General features: G+C 36.4%; 1 protein-coding gene across 1 annotated transcript; it reads right to left on the reverse strand.

The window, feature by feature from the left end:
• Positions 1-790: 790 nt before the first annotated feature.
• Positions 791-18,186, reverse strand: ASIC5 (acid sensing ion channel subunit family member 5). Its single transcript, XM_013951629.2, has 10 exons — positions 18,147-18,186; positions 13,813-14,119; positions 11,593-11,824; positions 10,324-10,446; positions 9,233-9,382; positions 7,951-8,098; positions 5,657-5,713; positions 3,353-3,521; positions 1,596-1,687; positions 791-990 (listed from the first exon to the last, which is right to left on the reverse strand). Exons 1-10 carry the CDS (start codon positions 18,184-18,186, stop codon positions 791-793), a joined length of 1,518 nt encoding a protein of 505 aa, XP_013807083.1.
• Between the last annotated feature and the right edge of the window lie 235 nt (positions 18,187-18,421).

The raw sequence follows: 18,421 nt of genomic DNA on the forward strand, positions 1-18,421 counted from the left end.
CAATTATAACTCTGCAACATATTTATACAATTTTTGATGCTTATTAAAAATAGTAGAAGGGAAGCAGGTCTGTTCGCTATCTCTGGAGTCCATCAATATGAATTTGGGCTATGTTTGCCCTCCTGCCATCCACCCAGTTGCTCTAGGTTTCTCAGTTTTGTATTTATAGTAGTAGGCAGACTCATGAGGGTTTTTTTCTTTTCTTTTCTTTTTTTTTTCTGGATATATTTCAGACAAGGAGACAATATACTCTAGAAGTTATTGTTATTAGGCACACTTCTAATTCTGATAGGCAAAGCTACAGTATCCTTCACTGGAGCATTTGAACATGGTACACTAGTAGCAAAGACTTTGTGGCTAATATGGTGTCTGCTTTTCGTAGTGTAGCAATTCTGCACCTTTACTGGAGGTTAAGGAACTTGTTATGTATGTTAATCTGGCAGGAGAATTATTTCTTCTTGCTCAAAATACAGAGGTTTTAAACTGGGTCAGAGATGCAACATTGCATTGTCTGTCAGTATTACTTGCTATGCTATTTAAAATCATTAGTAATTCTTTTAAAACAAATTTTTAGGTAAAGATTACATTTTTCTTTACAAGAGAGAGAGAGACTTTCCAAAGTTCATTCTTTAAGCTTATTTAACAGAGATAAATAGTGCAAGGCATTAAGAGAAGCAGGAAGGATAACAGGTGCAGGGAGGGGAGCAGTGGAAGATATTACTGTCTCTTTTGTATCTTAAAAAAGGAAAGGCGGTTGGAGAAACAATTAGTTTTGTGCTTCTACAAGCCACTAACATTCTTGTATTCCCTTCTTTTCTTCCTTGTGTGTTGGCTGGTTCTGGGATGGAATGTTCCACTGAGGCATTTCAGGTGCTTTCAATAGAAGAAAGATGCACATCCAGCAGAAGTTAGCAAAAATATACTCAAGGAGTTCTATGATTGTAATCATACTGGCACCACAAAACAATCCGAGCTGGCCACCTACATCAGCTATAATAGAAGGAAATAAACAACCGTCATCCTAAGCATTTGGTTTAGTCTAGTAAGCAAACAAAACTCTGCTGGGTTCAAGAGCTAAATAAATTCAATATACATAATTCATCACTTTAAGAAAACAGAATTAATATTCTTAATAATGTTTATGGGAGAAGATTAACATATTAAAATTCTAAAAAAGGCAAGTACAACACAACAAATCTACTGTGGAGCATGTACATAAAACATTTCCTACCTCTATGTCTTTTTAACCTTTCTCTTGCTTCTCCTCCCCTCTTTCTCCCTTTCCCCTCCAAATCCCTTAAATTTCACTACTGTTATAGTTCTATATGTTGTATAGCCACAAACGAGTGCAAAACCTAATGCTTAGTCTCAGCTATTGCCCATATTGCAAGTCATTTAATGGAATAGCAGGAGACTTTCAAAAATGAGCATGAGGCAAGTATGTGATTATTGCCATTATAATATAAAAGGCATTGCCTTTTGTTTAGAAACCCAGATAGGCCATGGCTTGGGAGGGGAGACAATAAAAAACAGGTTTGTTTTTTTAGTTTAATTATTAATCAGCAATAAATAAATATTAAATAACACTCACTTACCAAGCAACTCGGCTACAGTCAAGGCTTTCTGCTGCTGTGTCATTTTGTAGTTCAGGTCGTGATATTTAATGTCAATATGCACAAGATTCTGCCTAATGACAAATACACACAGTATCACTTGAGACAGTCAGGATCACTGTTCATATTTATCATCTTCTATTAGCATGAACTGAGTTCATGGAGTGTGATGGTGTCTTTTAAAGAACAGTGAAATTAAAGTTGCAAAAATCAGTTAGATGACTGAAGAAAACATCCTAATAACTTATAAAAGGAGCTTATTGGAGGAGTAGAACTTCAGTTTGTGTTAAAGAGCGACTCAGTCTAGTTTTACCTTGTGAGGCAAACTCCAGCTTTTTCAGGGTCTTAGAGACAAGCTAGAGTGGAAGTGTTAAGCATCCTGAACTACAGCAGATACAGTGCTGGGAGGTGTCTTTGGTCCAGAGTCTACCACTTTTGTTTATGTGCAACTGCATATTTAATCCTGCTGATTTCAATGGGAGTTTTTGTGCAGAAGACCCTTTGTCCTGTACTCAGATGTTTAGCTTTATCTCCTGCCAATAGCCTTTCTTACCTAATTTTATTCTTGCATGCTGCAAAGTGGAAGAGAATGTAAAGCTCTGTTGGAGCAAAACCTGTGGAATTATTCAAATGAACTGAGAGCTAATCTTTATGAATCTGTATAATCCCTGAATAGAAAAAAAACATAATTTTTGTGGAATAAAACAGCCACAGAAACTGTTTTCACAAAATTGAAGAGTAAAAGAAGTGATTATTTTTCAGTAGTGTTAATAGATATAGATTTTAGTAGGAAAAAGATAATGAGCTTGTTAACCATATTTGCTGAAAATGAAGTATTTGCCGTACAACATGATCAATTCCATCTCTTTAGGTGAAAACCCTAAAATTCAGGTAACATTTGGTAATAAAAATAATTGTATTTTAATAGATTCTATTAATAAAACTTCCTACTATTATAATGAGTTGCTAGTGGTGTGATCCAATAAGGTGGTAAATAGTTAACTTTTCCCTTTTTACATCTTCAGAAGTCAACAGGTCTCCATGTTTTATAGTTCAGAATATGTACTCATTAATATGTTGGCATGATTCCTATTGGGTAAGACTTAGTAACGGAAGAATGTTCTGTATTTTTGCTTGCTTAATTGAATAACTGCTGGGTTGCGCATGATGTTTACAGACAGTAAAATAATCAACAAAGGTAAAATGTTCTCAAAGGCTTAATATTTTTCCATATAATAATGGGTTTAATCTTCATAATCTTGATATATTCCCTGCTGATATATTCCCTGATTTGGGTTGTTCACTGACTTCAGTTGCGGAAGGGTTAAGATCTCAGTTTTGTCTATTGAATGGATTGCTCAAGTGGATTGTGAATATCTGATAACTCTACTCTTTCTTTATTCTTAATTGCAGAAGTATTCCAAAAACTAATGTTTTAAGAGATCAGTGACAGGAAAGCTAGTTGAGAACATTATTTTTTTTAACTATCTATCTAACTTCTTTTTATCTATTTTATGGTATTGACAAGTCTTAAATTTATCTAAGTATATTTTAGATATATATTAATATATAAAAATCTTAACCAGTTTTGTCTAAGAGATTATTTCATCTCACAGACATCTTATTAATACCACACAAGTACCTCTTTTTATAGGTCACATTTATATCATATATTGCATTAGCACATTTAAAAGTAATTGATCATATTCTTTAACAGGCATAGCATTAAGTGAGATTACCTGATGTATTCTGGGCTTTTCTTCAGCTTTGCAGAAATAAATTTTATGGCTTTTTCTCCTGCAAAACTTGAATAGGTGACAGTGGTAGGATAATCTGTTTCTTCACACGGGACAGGGCAAGAGGAATTGTGGGTTCCTACTGTGCATAATCCTCCTAGCTCTATTTCATCTGAAATTTCAGGAGAAAGAATTTATGTAATATTTCTGAAAGCACACAGTTTTAAGACATTTTTTGAAACTTATAAAATGATTTTTAAGAGACTTTAATAAATACATGGGGCAAGTTATCCTTAGAAATGTGAACAAATAAGTATTTGTAACTGACATTTGGGAAACTGATGCACAATAACAAGGCTTGGGATCTTTGGTCATTTTTTCCAAAGAAATTCAGCACCTGAAACTCTGCTTGGCTTCATCAGAGTTTTACATGTGTTATTTCTCATCTACAGTTAAACAGTAGGGTAAGAGAAGACTTTCCAGGTTCTGTGCTAGCCTTTCAGTTACATGTCTAACTCCCTTAGTCTTCATGACTTGACATTTACCTAGCTCCTTTCTATGCACAGAAATGGCTTCCAGAACTCACTTAATGTTTTACATTTTGTATTTTACTATTGTCGGATAACTACATAAAAATCTTGGTAAGCTAAGCTCACTTTTCCCATTCAGTGTGCACCCCCACTTTGATAACTGGGCTTAAGATATCTCAGAAGGATCCTTTTGTTTTTCCCAAACACCTAGCAGAAGCCACAAAACTCTGCAGGTCTGGCTGTTCAAGAAACTGAGGGACGACTCCTCTGCCAAGTCAGATGCTCTAACAGAAGCAGCATTATAGAAATCTGCAAAAGCTGGACAAAATTAGTGTAGAAGAAAATGGTCTGGCTTCAGCACTTCTCTTTCTATGTTACCTGTCTCATGTCAAAGGCATAAATACTCCCTGAAGCAGAAACTGTAACCCAAAGCCAAGGTAAGTACCATAACCTCCTGGTTGTGATATTTTATTTGCTGTGGTGGGGTGGCTGCTGTTGTGCTTGTTCCCTCCAAGTGCGGGTTTCCCTTTTTGCAAATCAGAACAGCTGTCTGGCAGGGAAGAGGTAGCTCAGCCTGTTACTTGGTGATTTGAGGCACTCCCAGGGATGTTGGGGTTGTAGGTTTTCTAGCCTGGATAACAGGCCCTTTAGCCTAAAATAAATGCTCTAACCACCTGTAGACCTCATTGGCTTGCTCTGGGCAGATAGGTGTCTAACCTCTCCTGCTCTGTAAAAGGAGACTTAGCACCCAACCTGGGGCTGTGGGGCCAGACACCTGAGCTCGGGGCATTGTGCATGGTGCACCAGGTTACAGCACTGTAACACACCAGTTCTCTCGGGGATCCAGCTCTGGGCATGCATCCTAGTCACCCTCAGCAGGACCTGGGGGTGCTTTTTGCTCTGCTACTTGGTGGTTTCTGTGAAACATGGTCACAGAATATGGGTTAAGGAATATATCTATTTCCACAATGACACACTATCAAAGATAATGGTTATAAAAGAATGTGAACTTAATGGAATTTGTTATTCCAACACAGACACAAGAAAAAAATAATGTTCATAGTAATATATCTTGCTTGAATATTGCATACACATAATCCAAAGAAGCAAAAACCAAAAAACTGCAAAATGTTAATCTTCTTGCTTTCTTTAAGCATTCATTCCTTTGGGAAGGGAGAGTCACATTACATAACAGGATTCAAAACAGTTAAGAAGGAGGCTTTCTAAAGTTGATAAGCAGTTACTCCTCAGATCATCATTTTCAGTATTTTCCAGAAAGCCTATTGTAGTGACCTAAAATTTTATATCTACTGTGTGCAGATTATCTACCTGTGGAAATGAATTACATCTATAGCATTTTGAAAACATATAATCCATTTTAATTTTAAAAAGGAAAAACCTTAAAGTCCAGTGGTTTTGAGTTAGATTTTTCACCAGTTAGCAAACCCCTTACTACTGTGCTATTCATATTTCTCTCATGAACAAAAAGAATAGAACATTGGAGCTAGAAGGATGACACCATGAAGATGCAAAAATGCAAGCAAGATTAGTGCAAATTAGTTTTACCTCCTTCATTTTTGAACTCTTCGACTAACATGAATTATTATCTGTTTTTAACTGACACTTATTTAATGCCCTGTCCAGTCTCTTTTTTCAGAATCTTAAATTAATTGTGATGTGCTTCATTTCAACACTGCTTTCAGTGTTTGGTTTTAATTGATATATAATTTCTGCTTGGAACTGGCTTAGCAAATATGAATATGAAATTATTACTTACAGAGTGCAGGATAAACACAATTGTAAAACTTCTGTATATCACATTCTGTTCCATTTCCTTAAAAATAAACAAATAACTTTAGGAGCATGAATTAACAATCTAGCTCTTAGCTCTACTTGTGCTAAACTGAAGAGTAAGTTCATTAAAGTCTACATACCACTTCATACTTCTCATTTGGTAACTGAGGAAATGGTTCAATCTGACACAATAGTTACCAACACCAAAAGGGGTACATAGGGGAAAAAAAGACACTAGAACAAAGCATGAGGCTCGCTGCTGGAGCAAATACTTTTATTACGTGTGCCAGCCAGAACTGCCTTCAAGCTGGTGGCTCACTCTTGGCATTAGCTTGCTAAGGCCAGGAATTTCTGTCTTTCCTTATGAAAATAAAAATCAAAGTAGGGAGATGGTATATAGGATTACATCCCACACGTTTCAGTGGTAGTTCAAAACTTCATGCAAGAGTTGTTTGGAGACCTTAGGGGTAAGAAAGTACCCTGGGCCAATGGCAAAGCTTTTGGATTTCAGGTGGCCTAAATTTTTACCCCAGATTATCTCCTTGCATAGAAATATTGCTTAGCCCTTTAACCCTTTAGAAGTGCCGAGATATCTGATAAGGGTGTTTGTTTAAATGATAGGCTCTCTATTTTTCCTCACAAGCACATCACCATCACAATTTTGAAACTAGTCACTATCCTTAAAACTTTTGGAAAAGAATTAGGGTTGCCTGTGTACCAGGAAAGCTTGTTTTTGGAATAAATCACCTAGAATGATGTAAAAGCAATCACTCATTGCCCTGAAAAAATCTCTACAAGCAAATGTACAAACCTACAGAAACAAATTCCTGATGAAGTGCCTAAAGTTAAGTCAGGCCACTTATTAGAGTGACTAATGGAAATAATAGTGAACTGTAACCCAATTTAAGGAATATTCCTTTAGTGTCAGGCAGGTTAATGTCTCCAAAAATGTTAGGACTCATGAGTAGCAGGTTTTGGCGAAGATTATATATAATCACTCCTGTACTATCCTATACTCAGCATTTAGATTCTCTTGTATGTTGAGGTCACAGAGGTGTGTGAGATATTAAAGAGAATATGTCCAATAAAACGTATGAGCTATTTTCTGTTTTGTTTCCTTCTAACTGCAGCATTAAGCAGGAGCAGTCAATCCACTTTCTGTACAATCTCTTTTAATGACGTTTTCTCTGTGGTAGGAGGTTACTCTGAAAATAGCTTCAAGTGAAAGCTCAGAGCAGACTTGTTCAAAAGTCTGCCCATTTTAAAATACTCTGAAAGCATTGAATGCAGTCTTTTACCTAGAATATTCATTTCAAATGACGTTACGTTGTCAGTTACTACACACTTTCCAGCCCCGACAGCTGGTTTCTGCGGTGAGGGGGTTAAAGCTGATGAGCAGGGCTGCTTTCTTCTCTGGTGGCTTTCGGTTCTGCTCAGCTGCCTCCTGCCTACGATCCAGCCACAACTACTTCTGGAAGCATGACAGTGGCTTTCTTGTCCACTAGTTTTATACAAAAAATATATATCTGTGAGAGCAGAGATTTGGGTTCCAGTTCTTGCTTCAGATTGAGCTGACAGTATTATCACTACTTTTACTGCTGAAAAGGTTGGAGTGAGGGCACTTGTCAGGGCTCAAATAGAGTTATTCCTTACATTTTTAGAGTGATTAAGGTGCCTTGAGGGGATTCCTGAGGGGGGTATTATGGCACACATCCGTCCTCAGTGTTTCCTACAGCCCCATTCAAGCCTGTTGGTTTTTGCAGAGCCCCCTTTTAGGTACCAGACTTTTTCCCTTGTTCATGTAGGGAACCGAGATTTCTAACTCCGGGCAGTCAATCCTGCTGTGGCTGCTAACCTCCTAAAAGGTCGGTGTTGTCCTGCAGAACATAAGAAAATCTATGTCTTTTTGCAGATTTATTTCCAGCTCTTTAGGAGGTCAAGATCAAGACTAGAGGTTTGTCTCACAGCCCTGAAGCATAATCTTTTCTTTAAAGATTTTTGGGCTGTATCATAAGAACAGCTAATGAGCAGGCACTATAGGTTTAGAGCTGACCAAATATCTTATTTATTTTCTTGAATTAAAATAAAATGACAAGCTTATGTAATTTAAAATAAATTTAAATAGATGTTGTATCCTGGTACAACTAAATTAATCTCAGTTGTAGATACCACTCAAGCATCTGCCCCTTCTCCCTTGCTGTTCAAATATGAGTGAGGTCTGCTAGCAAGATAACTTTTAAATACAGTGTATGATAATATGATATTCCTAAGAAATACCTGGAAGAATGAATGGTAAACAGCCACACCACTTTTGTATGTACCGTGCCTTGCATTCCTGCAAACATCCGTAAGTACTATAAATCTTGTGGTGTCGAAGTTTGATATCAGGTTTGCACTCTCCCCATGGGTATTCTTGAACAATCGTCTGTAGGGTAATAGTAGCAGATGATATAATTTTTGTCTCTATTTTAATTTTATATTTTTTTTCATATTTTAAAGTGCTGAAGGAAGCTTGTTTGAGGCATAAGCAGAAATATTGTGATTTAATTGGAGGCAATTACAGTTTGTGCTTTTGGAGTTATTTTAAAAATCATTTCCTCTCTTACATCGCAAAAATAGGACCTTATGAGTTAGCCTAGTTCACTAGGGTAGTCCACCTCCATAGGATTGCACAAGGAAGCAGAGCTCACTTTAACTTGCATGTCAGAACTTCAAAGTCCTGGTATCAGGAATGGGCAACATCACTAATACCCTTAAAAACAGTTCAGCAAGCTGAGCTGCACCAGCTTGATTCTGAAGTTGAGAATTAAATACAGAGAAAAAAAAATATTACGCCTTCTGTAAATAGTTGTCTGTTCCTCACATTTGAAAATACATATATGTGTTGATTTCAGATTTAACAGGACAAGATAAAATGGGAAGCTATGTTCTAGTCTTAAGTGATTGTGATTAGGCTTGTGGAAAAACAGAAGAATTAGAGTCACGTGTCTTAAACAGTGTATGAAGAGTGCGTTTTTCAGATATACCAGGGTTTGTCATGAACGGAATATAAACATGGAAAAGTTGCATTATTTTGAGGCTGATTGTCTTTATGTAAAAACAGCAGCCTGGTAACATTTTATCATTCCCAGAGAAAATGTTCTTTGTCTAAAACAAAAGCGATACCTGCTCTTCTAGATGCTGTTATAGCAACGTCAGTCTAGGCTCTAATATAGTAAGTAATTTGTCTTTCTCTGGTATGACATTAATAGTAATAGAATCTGTTGTTGGACAACTATTGCAGTATCCTCGTAACGATATCCTTGCAGCATTAGATGTCAGTGAGTTTGTAAGATGTTAGAAAAGAAAGGCTGACTTTAGTAAAACAGATTATGAAGACCAATGATATCTGGAAAAAAGAGAGCAGTAATTTTGTTTGTGGCTGGAGGAAATGTTATTCTCAGGAGCGACTGTGGTGTAAATATTTTAATTTCCAAAATCTCTCAGTCATCGTCACACTTCAGAATAGAATAAGAGAAAGAAAAGACTGTTATTTCTACTTGATAGAGAAAATCCTTACCTTCAGCTGGCTGATGGCGACCTGTGCATGCATGCCGACTGGTGTTGATAAACCTAAACCATCAAAGCGTGGAAGTTCTTTGGGTGAATGGATAACATAAGTTATACCAGCATCAGTATAACCAAGGGAAGGGTCATCAGTGAATTGTGCCTGATACAGAAGGAATTATTTAAAGTTGTAATGTCTTTGTCATCTGAGACTTTAGCTATATTTAAAATAGTGCAATGATGTTTTATTTGGTTTAAAATCTCTGGTTACATCTTTGGCAATTTAGAGAAAAGTGTAAAAGCAAACTGACTTGAGTTTCCTTTGTTGCATGCCTATTTGGGTTTTCTTCCAATTATTCTGAACTGTTGGCTTTTATCTTCCTTCTGTTATCTTCCACCTCCAAAAGCAAGAAGGCATAGACCAACGAATATTCATAACTTGGAGATCTATTCCTTTTACTTGCAGCTATGTCTCATGTTTCAGCAGACTTTCCATTACCATCTCCAGAACCTGTCACTCCTGTCTCTTATGATTCCTAGAGAGCCAAACTGAATGTCTAACTCATTTTACCACTCTAGATCTTAGTTTTCTTCCCTAATCTCATAGGTGATATTCCCTGAGTTGTCTGTGTTTTCTGTTGGTCAAAGACAATCCTAATAAGATGGGAAACTGTTTACAGTGCCAAGATCAGATCTTAGCTGGCACCAAGCACTTACAGCTGCTACTGAAACCAACATTTGGTGGGTAAAAATTGGCCCCATGTGATCTTCCCTACTCAGCCTTTATTTAAAATTAAATGACGTTTTACTGAAGTGCTTGCATTAAATTATTTTACAGCTCTGATGATGTGTTTCAGTTGTAAGTGAGTTGTATTACTGATATTTTTATGCTCATTTGCAACTTTCAGAAGAATTTAGCTGAGGACAGAATCAATATTCATCTCAATTTTTTAAACCAGAATTGTATCTTTCCTCTAAAATCCCCTCTCAATCAGAAAAAAATAGTCTTGAAACAGAAGTCTGCACATGAAATTCTGTAGGTGTGTGTAAAAATCTATTAATCTATAAATTACCACATGCATAGAATTATCGGTATGACTGTACCTGTTTGACATCAAAAAGTAAACTTAAACCTCGTCCAGACACACTCACTCTTCTCTTTTCTGGAAGATCATTGTGATTAAAAGTAAAGCAGTTTCCATATTCAGTGAAAACATGTTCAAAATCCTTCAAAAAAGAAATATAGGGAAGAATAAAATAAAAGCAAGATCACTTAAAATTACATTAGTAAGTCACAGTGCAAGAGATGGGCTAATTTTTTTTTTCCAAAGGACGTGTTAAATATTACATTTAGAAAATGGTAACTGATGGAAATTATCAAAAGGATGTCATGCCTTTCTATAAGAACGGAACTGTAGAAATCTAAAGGAGAACTTCACGTTGTTTATTAATACCTATGGGCTGTTCAGAATCATTTGCTGAGGTCCTGTTTTGTTTTTTTTTACACCTGTTACATTCCATAGAAATTATATAGCAGAAAACAACTAGTTTAATTTTTTCAGTAGATGTTTAGTGAAGACTTCATTTCAAAAGAAACTGTCATACTATAGATGAAAGTACAAGATGTACAATACCTACACCAAAAAACACCTGGTCATTTAACTGAAAACATTTGCTAATATAATTGCATCTGACTGCTTTAAAGTTTTAGCCATTAAGTACTAATGTATCTTTTCAGTTAAGGGAACTCATCAAAGCCTAATTTTAGAAAGGACAGCATGCTTAAATTTTGGATTAACCCAAAAGAATATAAGCCTGATTTTTCTGTTTACTTGTTCTATTTAAGTTGGAGAATACTCTGTGTAAGAACTGACATAAAAAGGGGAGGATCATGTTTTTTGGTTATTGTCCAAAATTCCCAAAGATGGGCTGTATTCACCTCCATATTTAAAATTCTTGTGGGTTTTGCATAGAGTTACCCTAGCTATTCTGGACTTCTGAAGAGCAAAATTAATTCCATCAACCAAGTGCAACTATGCAATTGTGTTTTGCAAAAGCTCCATTCAAACTGATCTTAGTTATAGGCCATTTATAGAAAATGCTGCTGGATAAAGCCTGGAGGCACTGCAGTTTTTAAAGGCTGATGTTTATGCAGAAGGGCCATTAGGTAGAAAGCAATTTAGATTGAAATCCCACTTTACAGCTCGGGGAGCCTCACTAGGCTGCCTCTGCAGGGTGATGAGCTCTTCTCTCCGTCTCTCCAAAGGAAAGCAGGGAGAGTAGCTGGCCAAATTAGCTGTTTAAAGTTGAGTGGTGAGAATATATCCCCTTTCCCCTCCGTGCTACTGTTCTAGTAAAAGGAAAAATATTTACCTCTGGGTAACATGGCTTTCCAAAAAATTCACATTCTAGCAATGTGCTGCTGTTGAGATAAAACCCATTTTCCCTTGTGAACTCTTTAATGCTGAAGTTCTGGTTTCCAAGAAGGAAATCATTTAGCTCTTGAGAAAAATTATCTTTCATAGCAATTTCTTGAAGAACTCCAGACACGATGCTCCAAAGAAAAAAAATGATTTGGAGGTTGGTTACTGCGTGAGCTTGAAACCTGTCATCAGGAAGAAGAAAGAGTTCTGCAGAGTTATAGGACTCATCACAGTGCTCTTTTCGCCAAATCATGACATGATTTGTTTGTTGTTTGCTCTCAGACTATATCTGATTCTTGTCCACCATGTTTGCACTTTGATCTCTACAACATGAATAAGCATACAGTCTTTGTTTCTAGGAACAGGGAATTTTCTATACCTGAAAACAGAAAGGACCCCTTCCTGCAGCAGTTCCAATCTGTTATATTAGCAACATTTTTACTGTGTGTGGTTGTTATAAAAACTGTAGATGGGCCATCTGCAGAAGCCCAAACCTACATTTGTAGAACTGAAGACAAGCTGAGCAATTGCATTGATGCATAGGAAACTAGCTGAGAGGGCTGTTCCTTGAAAAAAGACTGTGTTCCATCAATCAGAAAACTGATTTCTCAGTGGATTTGCAGCATTCACATGTATGTAGTTTACTAAGGCACTACACTCTATATTAGAGAGCTCTCATGAGCTCTGTGGTTGTGACACAGTGGCATAAAGCAAGGGTGACCCTTATTCCTAGAATCCACTTGAAAATCTCAAAACCATGTTGGGGTATTAGAGGTGCTTTCCTAACATAGGGCATTGAAGTCACTTATTGATGTAAATTAAAGGATTACTGTGCAGTTATGATAGGTTTGGTCTCAAAATGCTGAAAAGTGAATAAAACTATATATATATATATATAAAATATATATGTATATATACACACACGTGACAATAACATGTTCTTTATTTAGAATTGCCTTTTTGTGTTAATCCTATTTTTTTAAACATATCGATCTATCTGTATGATAGATCTTAATACTGAGACTCAAGGAAGACTGGCAGGAATAGATCTTTACAACTGAATTTGAGCCAAAAGATAAAGACAAAGGTAGCTCTGTGCTGCTTTGATGTTGTTCTGCCAACAAATAACTGGTTACTAAAAACAGGAAGAAAGAATAAGCGCAGCATGAACAGATGGATGTGGAAGAAAATTTTCACTTAATTGTTACTTAAACTGACAGCTGCCATATTCAGTAGGTAGCTGTTTACTTACAATATGCTGCAGCTATAGTTACAAGAACGGAGAGATTTTTATAATATACAGCCCGCTGTACTCAGGAGGGACTTCTATCTGCAGTGCATGTTCTGCAACATAACCCATGATGGCTTTATGCAGGGCAACTGGAAGGAACAAAAGTAAAGCAGAAAGGCTCTGAATATTTAAAAATTGGACTTTTGGCTGATTCTGCCAGCAGAAGGTGGATGATAACAAAACTTAGCCTTCTTGATGAAACAATGTGAGTAAAATGTCTGTATTTCTAGAACTGTTGCTAGATTATATATTTGCTCTAAAAAGCAGGTAGTAGGTTTGTTACATTACTTTTAAAGTGTCTGAAGCATGTGAACCACGGCCAGTATCTTCAAATGTAGAAACCCTTAGTGAAGGTTCTGGTTAGATACATGACTTTCAGACATGCCAAGGACTTCTCTCCTGCTGGAACTGTAAAGGCTGAGCACCTCTGAAAGAGTGAGCTGCTTTGCGTAAGATTTCTACATTTGTATGAGGTTTGTATTTGAGCTTCTCTATTTGCAAATCTTGGCTTTTACTTCTAACTCTGGTGTGACTGTCCCGTGGGCACATTGTAGAAGGAGCACTCATGGTTAATATGGTTTACATAGAAGAAGAACAGCAGAGTGGTTTTTCCACTCCGACTTACTTTTTGAAAAGTAGAGACTTAGTCTCACTTGCAGATCTGCGGTGCAATTGTTTATTTGCAGGAGGGGGAATATTAAAGTCAACCTCTCTCCCCTGTTAAATCTCTTGCACAGCTGTGTGGAACATGCACCCCTTAAAGCCATGTTTTCTTGTTTTGTGTGATTTGTTTAAAGAAGTTGTGGAGTCTGACTACTTTATATTTGTCAGGTAAGGACTTGTTGCCTCTCAAAAGTGAACAACAGAAGTAGCTGTTACCTGTTCAAGTTGCAAAAAGTCACAGCAGGAAATTCGACATTTTCCACATACTGAACATAAACTGATGTTGTGGTTGGCCAGCTGAAGTAATAGATGAAGCGACTGCAGATTTGCCAAATGACAATGGCAAGGGAGCCCATGACTACTAACAGCCACAGCACTTTGCGTGTCTTGCTCCGCGTTTGGACAATATTATGCACTCCATGAAACGAAGTGGATGAGGCAAACTCCTGATGGTACTTCTTTCTGTCTTCCAAATGTGGCAGCAGTTTCTTTATTAAGTACAATCGTGTCTTTTCTAGTAATCCTTGATATTGAACAAGATGAAAACACATTTTTTAAATTAGCATTTAAATGGCACTTAAGAAAGGAAACTATGTAATTCTGACACTGGAGAGCGGTTTATAATGGCTGTAAATTGTCTCTTTAAGTAGTAAACTTGCTTCTAAGGATGCTCTAGAGCTCTGGAAGTGCTATGTGCTGGGATTAGCACAATGCTGCCTAAAGACTAAACCTCTCAGTATTTTAAGTATAACCTATTAATTTAAATGAATAGTTTCACTTTTATGGAAAAGATTGGGATTTGACATACCTCTGTGATCTAAAACTGCAGGATCCTGTGAGCCCGTTATAAAAAGCTAAGCATCTACTACTTTCAGTAATATCCTATTAAAGGCCTGGTCCTTTTTACTTGCTTTGAGAAATAAGATAAAAGGGGAATGATATCTTTTTCAGAATTTCACTCTTTCATTATGGAAAGTTTCTGGATACAACTTAAAAGGGTACAGGTTCAAAGGGAGACCTCCTCTCTTTTCTTTAGGTTTGTATTAGTCTAATTGCATACCTTTACAGTAGGAATGTTCTCAGTTTTCATTTATCCCTTGCTTTCTTCAAACTGATGTTAAAATAAATAAATAAATCTAAGGTTAAGGGCTACAATGATAATGAATATAATCAATACCTATAAATGTAGTCAAATGCGGTTTTTTGGTGAATGATCTTGTGAGATCTGGGACCACAAAACATCCAAACAAGGGAAACTTGATAAGGCCTTCCCTCTATCTGGTCATAATTGGACCAGGCTTTTTGCAAAGTGCTTCATTTATAGATTGTTATCTGCTACTCTGTTCTGTCACTAAGAAAGTCTATAGAAATAGTAACTTAACAAAACTTTGACAGACATTGGTATTTGGGATCTGAAAATAAATGATTTAGACCAGCCTTTAACAGCAAGTAAATGCCTCCCTAGATTTTCTGTTTTTTAATCCAAAAACAGATTGAAAAGTGTGGCATGTGTTGCAAGAAGAGAATATACCCTTTATTAGACCAAATAACTTACTTGAGGCTATTGTAGCTGGACAAAGGAACAAAGGGATATAAAAGCCACCTGCCAAAGCTATAGTGAACACATCAACACTCTGGGACATTGCTTTGGCCTCTCTGCAGACTGTGAGAATTAAACCCCAGAAGTTTCTGGTTTTCAAAATGTTTCTGCAAGGAAAGAATTTTCTTTGTGTTGTTTCTTTTCTAAAGATTTATGTGAAAGCTTTTGTCAATACTGGTATGATTTACTGTGCCACCTTTTTACTGTCAAATGGCTCTTTCTGCTGGAAAACTCTTGAAAAGTTTCTCGCCTAGTTCTAGTGACTATTGAATCCCTTTGTGAAGCTGTTAAGCCATGTGTGCTTTTGTCCATAACACAGAAATAAAGGGGAAATGATCAAGAGCTGTTTTCTGTGCAGACTAAAATGCTGACCCAAGAAGAATAGGTAGAATTTTATATTCTGTTGTTGCCAGATATACATGCTGGCAACCATTTTCAGGACTTGAAGGTGCAATATTTTTAATCATTCATCTTTGGCTTCATTCTGGTTCTTTTAAAATGAGCAATGCCTTCAATGAATTAGAATGACTTCACAATGTCATTGAACGATGACTTCAGCAATGACTTCTCAGGCTGTTTCTAAATGCAGGTTAGGTTTTTATTTATGGCAACCATTCTTATTTCCAGGAATTACAAAATACATTACAGATTGGAACTTAAACAAAAGTAAATAAATAAAGTTCAGAGGGAAGGGGAGCCTACATAACCCACTGGTGCAATCTCTTCAGAGTGTTCAAGAGGGTTAGCTAGAAGGACATCTGGCTAATGCACTGAATTTCTGTGTCTGCTGCATTGGAGATAAGTGGCATCTCTAGGCTTCTCTCACATCAGAGTGTGTGCAGTGAGACAGGCACTTTGCATGTTCCCTGAATGACAGCGGAGCAAAGTACATTCCTAGCATGTGTCTGCATCTGCTGCCTGTAGACTTCAACATGAGACTGTAACCAGATTAAACCTTTTTTCCCAGGGAAAGTGCTGCTTGTATGTATTCCTCTTGTACAGGTTGTGCTAGGTAAGAGAACGATAACGTATCCCTACATAAAGATCCACTGCCATCAAAAATCACTAGCGAGTTTATTCAGCAAAACTGTAACTTAGAACCTATGTCATACGTAACTAAACTGTATTTCAACTATTGTGCATACGTACTACAATAACTATACATAATGACTTATGTAATTGTGTAGGTTTTGCTACTAGTGCATAAGACTAACATCATACTGCTACTATCTTTGCTGTCTTTCACCAGAGGAGTTAACAATACTAGATTAAAGTCTTTAAGAATCCTTATTCTACTTTCAAATTTCCTTAGAAAATTCTCTATTTTTTTTTAATAGTAGTTAACTACTCTATGTAGCCTCAAGTAATATATTTCTAATATGAAATCTTTTATATATGATGGTTTGGGAAATAGTATCAAATGTGTAAGCCAGCACTAGCCATTCATTTGGGGATTTGGTCTGTATGAAGAATAGATACATTTCAATGATATATAATTAATGGTAGAATATTTATTCCAGGATTTACTTAATGAATAGTAAAATAATATACCAAGATAACATCAATGGATATGAAATTATAAATGATTAGCCCTTCTTCCCATGCTGTGTAAAACCTAGACTGTGCATATCAGGGCTAGGGCTGTGTGGCCAATGCAATTGAAATAGCCTTCAGTAAGTGAGTTAGAGTATCCAAGCTGCTGCTAAATAGACAGTTAGGTCTTGGGAGATCTTAGGAGACAGTAAGGTTTGGGAAAATTATTTCATTCTTTCAGTAGCAATAAAAAGGACATTTAATATAGGCACTAAAAAATAAAATATTTCTATTAAAGGTGGATGAAAAATTTTTTTGTAGAGGATCCAAAGCTTAAAGGATTGATAAGTAAGGAAAGAAATAAGGAAGTGACTAATGAGAGGACTCCAGGTCCAGGAGAAAACCACATATCTCAATATAGCCAAATACAAAACATGTATCTAAGAACAAATAAGCTAGATGATAATAAGTTCAGGATAGGCAGCATGTACTTTGTCTCAGGAAACACTGATTCCTGGAGAAGCCCTGAGAACTATGATGGTTAATCAGATGAACTTGATTTCCCAATTCAATGTAGTTACAGGGGAAATAAATTTCCTTGATATATAAGCAGAGATATATAGCTGGGAATATTATGAGTTTATATAACAACTTCAAAACTTCACAGTCTAGCTTTAATGTTAGCACTGTAAGCTGAATGTGGAAAAATTGCAGGCACAGAAGGTTTTTTTAGCTTCACTTAGCAGGTATTTGATTACAATCTATAACTACTTGTATAGGGAACAGATAGGTGATAATAAGACTTTTTGATCTAGTGGCAAAAAAAAAAAAAAAAAAAAAAAAGACCAAGTGAGAAGAACTGGAAGCTAAGCTCTTTCATATTAGAAATAAGGTACACATTTTATTTTCACATTTCCAGTGTTTAATTGTCATTAGATCTTCATTAATGGAAATATTAAAGAGAATGGCTTTTTAAAAAATATGTTCAAGCTCAGCCAGAGCTCTTATCTGTAAGGAGTTAATTCAGGGAGGTCCTGTGTGACCTGTGTCTGTGTAAGGGTTAGTTAGTCTAGATAGATTCAGGATTTCCTTCTTGTCTTAATCTAAAAACCACTGAAGTATGATATCATTCAGAAAAGGCATTGCCTAGGTAAAGCTGTGTTAGCTTTATTCTAAATGCACAAAGGAGCAATAGCTGCAGACATTCTCTCACTCCATAAGTGTAACATTTTCTCTACAAGCTTTCTTTCTTATCTCCCTTCTTTATATCCTAAAAATGTACACTACTGCTATTTTTGGACAAGGTTACAAAAGGAAGAAGACATCTTTTCTCATTTTGGTTGTCAATTCTGAAAAAAAAATGCCTAAATGTAAGTAAAACTTTGGGTAACGCACTCCAGTATGTCCGCTTACATACCTTTAGCATCCAGTCGAGTGAATCTCCCAAGTTGCTCCATGAGGCTATTCTTGCTTCAGTAAGGAAGGAATGGATATACTAAGCTGCCTTATCACTGCGATCACTGCTAGGTAATAGCTTTTATAGAAAACTAAATGGGAGGTGATACTTGATGACACATAACACTGGGCAATTTACCTGCCAGGGTTGCTATGTTTTGCCTTTAAATAACACCGTCTGCAAAGTAAAAGAGAATATTAGCTTTATGGCAGGATCAGAGGTACATATTTATATAT

Source organism: Apteryx mantelli, chromosome 5 (assembly GCF_036417845.1).
Source record: "Apteryx mantelli isolate bAptMan1 chromosome 5, bAptMan1.hap1, whole genome shotgun sequence".
NCBI classification, from domain to species: Eukaryota; Metazoa; Chordata; class Aves; order Apterygiformes; family Apterygidae; genus Apteryx; species Apteryx mantelli.

Excerpts from the sequence above, each read along its gene's own strand:
- ASIC5 (XM_013951629.2), bottom strand. The coding sequence starts at position 18,186 with ATGGAGCAACTTGGGAGATTCACTCGACTGGATGCTAAAG. Across the intron at positions 5,714-7,950 it reads TTTACCATTCATTCTTCCAG|GAAATGGAACAGAATGTGAT; the intron begins GTATTTCTTAGG and ends TTTATTTTTAAG. Across the intron at positions 991-1,595 it reads GACTGTAGCCGAGTTGCTTG|CTGATGTAGGTGGCCAGCTC; the intron begins GTAAGTGAGTGT and ends CTTCTATTATAG.